This window comes from Nerophis ophidion, linkage group LG10 (assembly GCF_033978795.1).
Source record: "Nerophis ophidion isolate RoL-2023_Sa linkage group LG10, RoL_Noph_v1.0, whole genome shotgun sequence".
In the NCBI taxonomy this organism is placed as follows: domain Eukaryota; kingdom Metazoa; phylum Chordata; class Actinopteri; order Syngnathiformes; family Syngnathidae; genus Nerophis; species Nerophis ophidion.
Genome location: NC_084620.1, coordinates 9,365,427 through 9,379,841, shown reverse-complemented (window position 1 = coordinate 9,379,841; position 14,415 = coordinate 9,365,427). Strand labels below are relative to the sequence as shown.

Genomic DNA, 14,415 nt, shown 5'->3' with positions numbered 1-14,415 from the left:
TAAAAACAAAACATTATCAATTTTAAATTGTTTATTTTGAAAAAACTATGCAGATTAGGCTCAGAACATGATTACAATTGGTTTCCTTTGTGAAGTGAATCATATTTATATAACGCTTTTCTTTATTGACTCAAATCACTTTACATTGTGAAACCCAATATCTAGGTTACATATTTAAACCAGTGTGGGTGGCACTGGGAGCAGGTGGGTAAAGTGTCTTGCCCAAGGACACAACGGCAGTGATTATGATGGAAGAAGCGGGGCTCGAACCTGCAACCCTCAAGTGGCTGGCACGGCCACTCTACCAACAAAGCTATACCGCCCCTGTTGTTTTTTGAACCAAAGAATGGCAATGATGCATTTAATTTATATTTCCATTCAAAAATGTTAATTTTAATTCAGAACAACATTTCACAGTCTAGGATCAAAAAAGGAGTTTGGTTTGTTTATTTTTGTGTCCATAGTAGAGAAAACTAATGGAAATTGGATTTTACATGTTCATTCTTTTTTAAAATCCATTTCATCACAAATTAGTATACAAAAAAAAAGATTTTAAGTCATTAGCGTTTCCTTTTAGTCTGTGTAGAAAAAACAAAACAAAATCACAATTCAATGTTATTCATAAAAATAAGCTCTAAAACATTGCAACTTTTGCAGTAATTTTCCAAAAAAGCTGCCTTAAATTCATGCATTTTATAGGAAGCAACAATCAAAGAAGAAGCTTGCAAAGTCTTAGAGGAACTGACAGTAGTTTCCCAAGAAAAACAATCGTTCAAAGTAATTAAGTGTAATTGATTAAAACTAATCGCTTGTTTTTGTCAAAAATCCTACTGAATTCTACATCATTCATGAACTAGTAACTCCATTATTACTGGATAGAAACCAGATAGAATTATTGCCTTTTGTTTACACTTAAAAGAGACTATTAAAGTCAATTCATCTCACCTTCAGATGAAATTGCCTCCTCTGGCTCAATGTCACATCCACCACGCTGTAGGCCAAGCGCCTGCACAAAATGATGCTTAAAACTAGCATTCAAAGGCAATCAGAAACGCAAACAAGACTACTTTATGTACACAATACTAATACATCCACCATTCACTGTTAATGTGCTCCATCAGAATGTATACAAACAAGCCCGTCAAAAAACGGTTAGGCAAATAGGCAATTGCTTCGGGCCCCCAACTTAAAGGGGGCCCCCTGACAAGTACATGTCATGTATTCAAATCCAACAGCAACAACAACTTTGTGATTATATCACCGGAAAATACAATGACGATTTGAGAATAATGCCAAAGACACTGGCGCAATCCCCGTCCAGCAGCCAACAGTCTAATATGCACAAGGACACTGAAAAAGAGGAATGAATGACACCATCGGAATAAACAAGGGGTAGAAAATGGATGGATGGATATACATATGTACATACATATTGATATAAAACGTTTGAATTAAAAGGACTGAAAAAAGGAGTATGTGATGTGCTTCAATAAGTTAAAGATCATTGTTTTTTGGGGTGGCACAATGGGATTTGGGGGCCCGAAGTACCACCTTTGCCTAAGGCTTCCAAATACATTGAAACGGGCCTGAATACAAAAACACTTAGATTTCCCAAGAAGTCAATTTCAACTCACCTTCAGCCAAGATCGCTTCTTCCCGCGCTTTGCCACGTCCATCACAGCCTCGTCAGTCCCCCTCAAGGAGCCCTGGCGTCCTCTGATTTGAATTTTAACACCCTGCAAGTTAAGGGCCTCTTGACAATAGCGCTTATCCGTGATACAGAAAGTGGAGCATAAGAAAAACCTTTTACTTTAAGAATTAAAATTGGGCAATGTACAATTTAGTATAAATCAGCGATCTTCAACGTTTTCCATGCAAACAACCCTCAAACTGATGCAGAGCTGGAGTGGGGATCCTGTATAACAGTGGTCCCCAACCACCGGGCCGTGGCCCGATTGGTACCGGGCCGCAGAAGAATTTTTTATTTAAAAAAAAATAATAAATTAACATAAAAAACAAAATATACACTTACAATTAGTGCACCAACAACAAAAACCTCCCTTTTTCATGACAAAAACGTTCCTTTTTCAAGACAAAGAAGAAAAAAAAAAGGACACCCCCCCTTCCCGGGCCGCGGGACAAATTATTAAGCGTTGACTGGTCCGCGGATACAAAAAGGTTGGGGACCACTGCTGTATAACATTGTGTTTTAAATTAAACATACCTACATACACATACCTACATGTGTATATCTATCCACCCAAAAAAAAAAAAAAAAAAAAATTATATATATATATATATATATATATATATACATATATATATATATAGTGGCAGAGAGGTTAGTGCGTCTGCCTCACAATACGAAGGTCCTGAGTAGTCAGGGTTCAATCCCGGGCTCGGGATCTTTCTGTGTGGAGTTTGCATGTTCTTTCCGTGACTGCGTGGGTTCCCTCCGGGTACTCCGGCTTCCTCCCACTTCCAAAGACATGCACCTGGGGATAGGTTGATTGGCAACACTAAATTGGCCCTAGTGTGTGAATGTGAGTGTGAATGTTGTGTGTCTATCTGTGTTGGCCCTGCGATGAGGTGGCAACTTGTCCCGGGCGTACCCTGCCTTCCGCCCGATTGTAGCTGAGATAGGCACCAGCGACCCCAAAAGAGAATAAGCGGTAGAAAATGGATGGATGGATGGCTAGATATACGTGTGTGTGTGATATATATATATATATATATATATATATATATATATATATATATATATATATATATATATATATATATATATATATATATATATTATATATACACACACACACATACATGTATACATTTATGTATATACATGTATGTACAGTTACATATGTATGTATACATATATAAACATTAATATATTACATACACTTTGAGCCATATATATATATATATACACATATGTATATATATCTAAATGTATATATGTATAACTATATATATCAATCTATATATTCATATCTATATAGAAATATATATATATGCATATGTATACATACACACATGTATACATACGTATATCTACGTATATACGTTCGTGTATATACACATGTATACACACACATATATGTATACACACACAAATATATGCACACATATGTTAGGTCAGGAAAAAACACAAGAGGATATATCATCCATACAAGCCTGTTTCGCAGGTTTCCCTGCTCGTCAGGGGATTTTAGTTCGGTTTATTTTATTTGGTATTTATTCAAATAAAATCCCCTGACGAGCAGGGAAACCTGTGTAACAGGCTTGTAGGGATTATATAGCCTACGGTGTTTTTTCCTGACCTAACGTATATTCCGGTATTGAGCACTGTTAACGGATAAACCACAGAAACCTTGACTATATACATACATATATATACATGTATGAATATACACATGTATTTATACATATGTATACATATATGAATATACACATGTATTTATACATATGTATACATATATGAATATACACATGTATTTAGATTTATACATACAACATAAAAAAAAGTATAGTCAACTAATATTTCGCGACCCCCCCTGCAGTACGCTGAGAACCCTCATGTGCTGTAATTTGACTATTTACGGAAGCTTAAGAGAACACCAAGGCATTGTTGAGACTTTCCAGAGAAAATTAATGTTTTTGAGATTGCACAGGCTTTCATAAATCCTCCCCAATGTTTTGATCACATGACCCTCCCGCCGTCTCCTAATTTGATTGGAGGAGATGTAACCTCATTGACTGTTAAATCACTTAGCTTGGCCTTAAAAGACACTGGGAGCGAACTAACGGGGCTTATAGGGAGCACCTGCCGTTAACCGCACACGCTATTATCCCAAACCGTATAATGGAAGTCAACCTCTGACCTCTGAGAGCCTAAAAGTCAAAAAGCAGCTGACTGACAGACAAGACGGCGGATTAATCACACAGCATCTCATGCTTGCTTGCACACAGCTTCTCTCTCTGCTTCTGTCCCTCACCAATGCTCACTTTCTCCTTAGGATTCTGAATTAAGATCGCAGCCCGTCAGACATCACCTGCCTGGAGGCGGCATGGAGGAGTCGTCTCCTCTATGACAACATGAGTCCGAGAAACTGAGCAGGGACACCAGTGAGTAGAAATAAAGACAGAAAAAATAACAAGCAGATTATAAAGCCTGAGATATGCCAAGCGAATGATTCTTGACTGCCAGCCTCCTAGGCGCCGCTTGGCAAAATGTCGGCATGAATAACACGAGGGGAATCCATCAAAAAAGCCCACACTTTATTAGCATAAAACACACGAAAGAGAAAGAGAGCGAGAGAGAGGGAGAGATGCTGCCCGCTGAATATTAATGGAAAGAGAAGTTCAACGAGAGTTGCTGCATCTTTTATTCCGCCTCTGATCGGAGAGTTACACAAATAAGCACAATACAAACGTGAACATGTGTACTTGCTAGTGCCGAGGAAGCCATGAGGTTTGTAAAAATACTTTCATGTGGGTAATGTAGTACATGAGGTGGGGGGGAGGGTCCAGGTGACAGAAGTACATCGCTCCCATTTCAACAAGCATTTCTATGACAATATATCTTCTCCAGGGACATTAATATATAAACTTTGGAGTAGTCTGTGTACAGCTTGTGTAGGAGTATGGATTCACTATTCACTAAAACTAACTCAACACACACAAATGGTCTGAATATCAGGCAACACAAGTGAGTCGGCCATAATGCCGGTTATGTATTTCATGGTCTGTGGCTGCATGAAGAGCTCAGGGAGTGGGAGAAATGTGGTTCATTGAGGGCAGCATGAGTTCCAACATGGTGGTCTCCGAACACAATAACTAACCCAAACACACCGCCAATATGATCAAGTGCTGTGCTGAAGAAGCTGAAGGTGTATATGAGAAGTGTGTGTCTTTTTATGCAACTAAAAAATATATATTTATAAATATATACTTAATAAAGTTTTAATAACATTTTTAAAATTTCAATTTAATTTATTTTTCCTCCAAATGCGTTGAGGGCGTAGGTAGTCAGCAGTCACGTGGTCACAATCACGACCAATAAAAAGGCTGATAGACCAGATAGCGCAGTTGTTCAGAATGTTCTTCAGAAGTTCCCAGTTCTTCTTCCTCAGTTGCTTGGCTTGTTCATTCTATTTTCTTAGCCAGGTAGAACAAAACATATTTATACATCTCCTGTCTTTCTCGGGAACACAGCTCCACACCTCTTGGCCAATGAACATCTTTTCGGCTTTCTTGTATCTGGCAGTTGATGTTTTCAATGGTTCTCCAGGGACCAATGAAATGTTTCTTTGGACTCACTGTACTTTAATCTAACCAAAACTTTGAAGTTATATACATTTTTTTGTTTGGTTGCATGAAAAGACACATTTCTCTCCATAATCTTTGCTTGTACATGTTGGAATTAATATGATTCCTCTGATGGACCGCAGCTCCCTCTGCACTGGCAGCACTTGCGCAACCAGTGACCATAACACAACCATCATCATGTGTGTGTTGCAGATACTTAAACAATAATAGTTGTGTAGGGTTTTTTTGGAGTGTAGAGTAAATACAGTGGGGCAAAAAAGTATTTAGTCAGCCACCGATTGTGCAAGTTCTCCCACTTAAAATGATGACAGAGGTCTGTAATTTTCATCATAGGTACACTTCAACTGTGAGAGACAGAATGTGGAAATAAATCCAGGAATTCACATTGTAGGAATTTTAAAGAATTTATATGTGAATTATGGTGGAAAATAAGTATTTGGTCAACCATTCAAAGCTCTCACTGATGGAAGGAGGTTTTGGCTTAAAATCTCACGATACATGGCCCCATTCATTCTTTCCTTAACACGGATCAATCGTCCTGTCCTCTTAGCAGAAAAACAGCCCCAAAGCATAATGTTTCCACCCCATGCTTCACAGTAGGTGTGGTGTTCTTGGGATTCAACTCAGTATTCTTCTTCCTCCAAACACGACGAGTTGAGTTTATATCAAAAAGTTCTATTTTGGTTTCATCTGACCACATGACATTCTCCCAATCCTCTGCTGTATCATTCATGTATCCATTTTGGTAGAAACTCAACTTGTCGTGTTTGGAGAAAGAAGAATACTGAGTTGCATCCCAAGAACACCACACCGACTGTGAAGCATGGGGGTGGAAACATCATGCTTTGGGGCTGTTTTTCTGCTAAAGGGACAGGACGATTGATCCGTGTTAAGGAAAGAATGAATGGGGCCATGTATCGTGAGATTTTGAGCCAAAACCTCTTTCCATCAGTGAGAGCTTTGAAAGGTTGACCAAATACTTATTTTCCACCAAAATTTACAAATAAATTCTTTAAAATTCTTACAATGTGAATTCCTGGATTTTTTTTCACATTCTGTCTCTCACAGTTGAAGTGTACCTATGATGAAAATTACAGACCTCTGTCATCATTTTAAGTGGGAGAACTTGCACAATCGGTGGCTGACTAAATACTTTTTTGCCCCACTGTATGTATTCTTATAAAAGCTTAACAGGGACTACTATGAAAAATATTAATTTCTCTAGTAAGATCACTTGACAAGAAATAATACAACTTACTGAAATGTCAGCTATTGGGTGATTGTATGTCTAAGGCTTTTTGGTGCATCCAAAGAGGGAAAAGTGTCACCTTTTTCCACAGGAGAGACAAGACAAAGTTTATTTTCCGGTCTTCAGAGTTTGTCTTTTTTCAGGGTGTGCATCTTGGTGCTGACTCATTCCTCTTTTCTTGTCAGTCGGTCGATAATCAGTGATCCCACACAATAATGAACTCTTCATTGCTCCATCTTTCTTATCCCATTCCTTCCTTTAACCGCCGGTCCTCAACTTGGTCTGCAGACAGACAAAAACAGAAAAAAAAAAAAAAAAGGCTTAGGCAAGAAATGAAAATGGACCGAGAGGATTATGTTACACAGGAATAGACAAGACAAAGAGGAAGGCCTAGGACTACAATAAAGGCCAACGGGGATGTGAGGAGGAGGATGTTGAGCCGCAGAGAGAGCACCCAAGGGCACTGGGTTCCGTGTTCCTGATAAGTGCGACCACAAATCCCCAGCACTGGCTGTCAATAACCATTTGAACTGCGAGCTGCAGCTAAAGACGGAGGATGAACATCGCCTTACAGGAGAGATGAGTGCTGGAAATGACGACAAGGGAGTGGCGAGTAAATTCAGGTGCTCCGAAACGTCCCTGTCACTATTGATCGACCTGTAAAACTGCACACTTTAAGTGTAATTCCACTTTATTGCAAATTGGCCCTTTTTGGTATTAACATTGGAGGCGAAATGTCAAAGTGGCCACACTCCCATAAATAATAAACTCCACACTGAAACACCCCATAGGACTCATTATTGGAGCAAAAATGTGAAGGCAGGTTTAACAGTTTCAAGGGTACAACTCAATCCAGTGTCCATCGACACAAAATACAGGATAAAGGTAGACGTATTGTACAAACCCCGTTTCCATAGGAGTTGGGAAATTGTGTTAGATGTAAATATAAACGGAATACAATGATTTGCAAATAATTTTCAACCCATGTTCAGTTGAATATGCTACAAGGACAACATATTTGATGTTCAAACTGATAAACATTTTTTTTTTTGCAAATAATTATTAACTTTAGAATTTGATGCCAGCAACACAGGACAAAGAAGTTGGGAAAGGTGGCAATAAATACTGATAAAGTTGAGGAATGCTCATCAAACACTTATATGGAACATCCCACAGGTGTGCAGGCTAATTGGGAACAATTGGGTGCCATGATTGCAAGCAGCTTCCATGAAATACTAAGTAATTCACAAACAAGGATGGTGCGAGGTACACCTCTTTGTAAGCAACTTGTCGAACAGTTTTAGAACAACATTTCTCAACGAGCTATTGCAAGGAATTTAGGAATTTTACCATCTACGGTCCGTAAAATCATCAAAAGGTTCAGAGAATCTGGAGAAATCACTGCACGTAAGCGATGATATTACAGACCTTTGACCCCTCAGGCGGTACTGCATCAAAAACCGACATTGGTGTGTAAAGGATATTACCACATGGGCTCAGGAACACTTCATAAAACCAGTGTCAGTAACTACAGTTGGTCGCCACATCTGTAAGTGCAAGTTAAAACTCTATTATGCAAAGTCAAACTTATTTATCAACAACACCCTGAAACGCCGCCGGCTTTGCTAGGCCCGAGCTCATCTGAGATGGACTGATGCAAAGTGGAAAAGAGTTCTGTGGTCTGACGAGTCCACATTTCACATTATATTTGGAAACAGAGGACGTGGTGTCCTCCAGAACAAAGAGGAAAATAACCATTCGTATTGTTGTAGGCGCAAAGTTCAAAAGCCAGCATCTGTGATGGTATGGGGGTGTATTAGTGCCCAAGTCATGGGTAACTTACACATCTGTGAAGGCACCATTAATGCTAAATGGTCCATACAGGTTTTAGAGCAACAAATGTTGTCATCCAAGCAATGTTATCATGGACGCCTTTGCTTATTTCAGCAAGACAACGCCAAGCCACGTGTTACAACAGCGTGGTTTCGTAGTAAAAGAGTGTGGGTACTTTCCTGGCCCGCCTGCAGTCCAGACCTGTCTCCCATCGAAAATGTGTGGCGCATTATGAAGTGTAAAATATGACAGCGGAGATCCTGTACTGTTGAACGACTGAAGCTCTACATAAAACAAGAATGGGAAAGAATTCCACTTTCAAAGCTTCAACAATTAGTTTCTTCAGCTCCCAAACATTTATTGAGTGTTGTTAAAAGAAAAGGTGATGTAACACAGTGGTGAACATGCCCTTTCCCAACTACTTTGGCGCGTGTTGCAGCCATGAAATTCTAAGTGAATTATTATTTGCAATAAAAGTTTATGAGTTGGAACACCAAATATCTTGTCTTTGTATTGCATTCAATTGAATATGGGTTGAAAAGGATTTGCAAATCGTTGTATTCCGTTTATATCTACATCTAACACAATTTCCCAACTCATATGGAAACGGGGTTTGTAAAAGTCAGTAGATTTTACGGTAAAAAAAAAAAAGAAACGGCAGCTCAATCTCCAGAGTTTTACTGTAAAAAAAAGGTAACCTTTTTTAATTTACTGTAATTCAGTCATATTATGTATAAGGCTTCTCCTTTGGTTGTTGACGTATGCAATAACTTATTGTGTTTGCAGTTTTTCGGATGTGATCATACAAGCTTTCCTGACTTACTTAAAGGGGACCTGTGATGACTTTAATCTACATTTAAAATACTTCCTTGTGGTCTCGATAATATGTATTGGATATGCTTTGGTGTAAATTTGTACATTTATAATCTGTTGTTTTGAGTCTGTCTGCAATAATTTTGTGTGTGGCGGCGTTCCAAGACGGCAAAATAAATCATACCAAAGGTATCATAATTATTATTTTACAGATATACATTTTAAATAATATCGTAAAGTCACCGCTGCTATTCTTTTTCCAACACACTCGAAAATAAACTTCATAAACATACAGTCACCCCGTCACAACATTAGGTGCACCTGCACAGTCACCGATTGATTTAGAGTCTGCATAAAAATGCAGTTTTTAGCAGCATTTTTGTCACTGCATGCCGAATGCAGCTGAGATTGGCTTCAGAACCCCCCGCAATCCCGAAAGGCACAAGGGGTTGAAAATGGACGGATGTCGCACGTTGTCTTATTTGGCACATGCCAAGATTAGATGAAAATAGTACCTTTTTATTCTTTTCACAGCTTCAGCACTGCACTTTAAATGGAAACTGTACTTTATGGGGAGAATTTTGCCTTTCATTCATAACAATTCATGTAAGACAAGAACACCTTTTTCTTAGTTTTAATGCATTCTAAATATTAAATAAGTGCGATCAATGGTGGTCTTACAATGAAGCCTATTGGAGGCCCTGTATTCTGGCTATAGAGCGCTTAAAAAACATCCAAAATGCTCCATTAAGGTTTTATATACACACGAAGTATATATGTGATTTAGTACCAGGCATATTTATAATAAAATGTAATATTTTTGTATTTTGCTGAATACAAGCATACGCAGCGCATTAATTTAAAAAAACGCAACACGACGTTCGCTTTTTTTTTTCCACCTTCATCACTGACTACTACTCAATGCAGACTTCATAAGAGCCAACAAACATAATAATACATCCCTCTCTGTACAAGGTCTGCTGTCATTAGAATGCCAACTGATATAATTTTTTTCTAGTCCTGTTTCGATGAAGAATGACTCATAATCCTTGCGAAGAGAAGACCTACTCGTCGGAATATGTCCTCATCCTTCTACTATCCAGGTGAGAGGAATTAATTATGACCTAGTATAAAGTTCCACGAGCAAGGAAGCGAGATCAAGTCAACATTGGCACACAAGCTTGTGATCATGGCGCCGCTATAAATAGTTTGTCTGCATTAGCACTTGTAATACCAACATCACGAATACTTGCTTAATATTTAAGTCACAAAATGTAAATAGTGTTGTTGGCAGTTCTTGGTTGTTTTTTGAGGGGTTTAAGGACGGAATACAGAACCTCCCATTGGTGCCGTTTTAAGTGGACTTTTATTTCAGTTTATTTACGAGTTAGAACGCATTAAAAAAAATAGTCATCATGAACAATTGGCAAAATTCCAAAAAAGAGGGCAGTTCCCTTTGAACCTTAAGATGTGATACTTTTGCATTGTTTAACATGAGTATTCAACACTTTAACAATATTTAAAAGTCAGAAAGGACACAATTAATCATAGTTCACCTTTAATCAACTTGCTATTGTGCTCTTTTTAGCTGGTTACTCTGCAGTAACGCAGTTCCAGGTAGACTACAGTTGAACTCTGCAAAACATTTATTCTTTTCCTACTTCACATTCAAGCTGGCTTAGGAACTAGCATGGCTTGTCCTCTCCTACTGCTGTGCTGTTGCTCTTTTGTGTGTCTGCAATAGTTACACATTTTAGAACTGTGTGTATTACGTTATACAGCATACTTACATAATCTATATTTAGACATTCGTCCATGGATTCAAAAACGTCCATGTTCCAATCGTGATGCATCTAAGTAGTCACCATTTCCACCATCCGTCGTACGATTAATAATTGCCAAAATCCCTCAAAGTGTGATAATTTGAGCCCTCCACCAAGCACGTGGCTCTTTGCAAACACCAACAGGATACATCCTACTGATGATGTTGTGCATTGCCTTATTGTCCTGTGCATTGTGCCACTTCAAAGCTAGGTGGGGACGCTGTTCTGTAAATAGCAGCTTTTTGTCCAAAAGGGCAGTTACTTTATTTAAAAGTAAAAATACATTATAAAATATAATATACATGTTCTATGGTAAAGTTGAACGCTAGCAGATGGTGCAAAACATCCGATCGATGACAAATATGGTTTGTACGATCATTTCTCTCAGACTATAATAACTTTAAGGTTCTGCTGCAATAATTTGTCATTTCCCATCTGGTAAGACTGCTTCCAGGTGTGCTTATGCATTAAATCCCTTGTGTGTTGTGTGCAGGAGTTCTGTCAATTTGTATTAAAGTTAGGGAGAACTATTCAGAACTTTCCACTATAGCATTGAAGATGTTATCATTCCTGTCCTGTTACTTTTGATGACATCCTTTTTTTGTAAATCTGTCCTGCGCCGAAAGGAACAAACGGTAGGATGGATCAGCGTCCTCTGCAGTGGAGGTTTGTATTTCCTCTATTTCTTTTGTCATCATTACAAATTTTGGAGAAAAAATTAAACAAAACATTTGACAGCTCAGTCACCAGAATCTCATCCTCAAAAAAATGTGACAGGTTTCCATTTACAGCAATGCACTGCAAAAAAAAAATGTAGATTTTATTGTTAAAAAAAAAACGGGCAGCTCGGTCACCAGAATTAAATAAACTATAATAATATAATTTCAGATAAAATAAAGAAGACCATCAATGATTCATTGATGGCATCAAAATTAGGTGTCTTAAGCCAAATTTTAGGTGTTAATGTTGATAGAAAATTACCTTGGAAACCAAATACTAAACTTGCCTATGGCATAATGATTAAATTGATACGTAATTTAGGTTCAAGGTTGGTCTTCTATCGTTCCTGTTTGCTGACAATTATATTATAGTTTAAAATATCCACATATTATGTATTGCAATCATATTTGTGTGCTACCATGGCCGCTTCAACCGAAAAGACATAAATCATGATTTTACTCAACAGAACCCCAGCAATGTAAAAATATCCATTAAAAAATATATTTTGTTTATGAGTATCTGTCTTTTGCACGCACGTCTGCCATTCAACTTGAATAGTGCTGGCGAGATTGCTTGTGGTTTTAGCTCAGTGCTCAGCACGCCTGCCTGTCGCCACGGCGACCTGGGTTCTCGCCCCGCTCGGAGCAGTAGGAAAAAACAACGCAGTCGAAAGACAGAGTACACAATAACTAAATCAGGGGTGATCACACTTTTTCTGCAGGCGAGCTACTTTTCAATTGACCAAGTCGAGGAGATCTACCGCATTCATTTTTATAATTTATATTTACTTATGAAAGAGATATTTTTGTTAACAAGTTAATGGTGTTTAATGATAATACAAGCATGTTTAACACATACAGTCCTTTCTTTCATGAAGACAAGAATATAAGTTGGTGTATTACCTGATTATGAAGACTTGCATTGATTGGAATTAGACAGTGGTGCTGATAACGTCCGCATTTTCAAATGGAGGAGAAAAAAAGTCCTCCTTTCAGTCCAATACCACAAGAAAGTGGTTGGATTTGGCATCTCATTTGTCCAACTTGCATACTCGTTTTTAAACACTTTGTTATGAGAGTAGCATATGTGTGTGTGGCCCTTTAATGTGTGTCAGCAGGTGAGTGACGTCAGTGAGTGTGTGGGAGAGAGGGGAGAGGGAGTGGTCGCTGAGGGCGGGGGAGTGGCTAGTGTTTTTGTGTGGAATTTTGACTGTGTGCAAGACATAAATAAAAAGCCACGATTTGCAACTAATTGCTGGACTCCTCATTTTGCCCTGGAGTCTAGAATTGTGAAGACCCAGTGCCGAGTAAAGTGAAGGGTGTTGCCCCGAGAATCCACCGGCCCAGGAGAAGTGTCTCCCTTGCGCTCCTACGGTCTAATGGCCGGAAGCAGGAAAGGTGCAACAACTTTATAAGAAATACATTGGCATCAAACTCCGTAGCTTGCTAGCTTGTGCACGCTAGCTTTCTGAGACTCTTATTTTGTTAGCACAGGCAGGATGAAACAGGTCTTTTATGATGAAGACAGGAACTGTGCAGTCAGTCTTTAAAGTTTTGACAGCAGGTACGGCTGTTGAAATAAAATGTGTTTCTCTCCGTCCTGTCAGTGATTTTTTTCTTAATAATGAGCTCGCAGCAGCCAGCGTCATCCCACAAGATCCTCGGGTGCCATTATTGTCAAACAACTGACGAAAGCGAAGTCTTGGTGAAGATTGATGATTGCTCATTTTTATGTCTATTTTTTAATGCCTGGCTTGCGATCGACTGACACACCCTCCGCGATGGACCGATAGCTCGCGATCGACGTAATGCCCACCCCTGCACTAGATGAAGCAGAGCTGTGTGTGATTCACAGCCATGAACACCAATCATTGCATTTCTCTGTCAAAATCTGGGTAACCTGATCGGGTGGGGGACCCTGGGTGCTGCCTGTCAATCATACTTCTACAAAATATTACTAATTAAAAATACATTATTGAGAATAATTACTGTTTCCAATGACTGTCTTCCACTGCTCTTCTTTTGAAAAAAGACAACATTTTGAAAATATTTGATGACCATATATTAAATTTAAATTTTTATATTTGAGCATTTAAAATCTCTACAGATTTACCAACAGTTTTCCATAAATAATTTTCCATATTCAACTGATGAGGTAGCGACTTGTCCAGGGTATACGCCGCCTTCCGCCTGAATGCAGCTGAGATAGGCTCCAGCGACCTCAAAAGGGACAAGCGGTAGAAAATGGATGGATGGATGGATAAATAATTAGTCAAAAAAAAGACTGTAGTGACGGTTGTCTAATAGGTAGAATGTCTAAGAAATGTGCACTTAAATAGAGGACCCTCTCTTTGGACTAAATTAACACAAGCTCTTCAATCCACAACTACATTTTTTTTCTTTAAAAGACAAATGAAGGCTATGTTGGTCTGGAGTGAATTATGACGTGGATATTTGTTGTGTACGTTATGTATTGCATTTGTCTTGCTTATTCTTGCTGTTGTTATAATTGTTATGTCTTAGAGCAGTGATCCCCAACCTTTTTGTAGCTGCGGACCGGTGAACGCTTGATAACTTGTTCTGCGGCCCAACGGGGGCGTGGGGGCATGTGTGTATTTTTTATTTGTTTTTATTTATTTTTTTTGTC

The 14,415-nt window shown here is 38.6% G+C and overlaps 1 protein-coding gene across 2 annotated transcripts in view; it reads right to left on the bottom strand.

Moving 5' to 3' along the window:
* Positions 1-6,432: 6,432 nt before the first annotated feature.
* The window catches only part of chchd3a (coiled-coil-helix-coiled-coil-helix domain containing 3a), a 139,649-nt gene continuing 131,666 nt past the window's right edge, over positions 6,433-14,415 (bottom strand). The window contains exon 10 of one of the 2 annotated variants that reach the window (XM_061912245.1): positions 6,433-6,862. In XM_061912245.1, coding sequence (XP_061768229.1) covers positions 6,853-6,862 — 10 coding nt within the window. In that variant the 3' untranslated portion in view covers positions 6,433-6,852. The remainder of the gene's footprint in view (positions 6,863-14,415) is intronic. The other variant, XM_061912246.1, reaches the window with a different exon arrangement.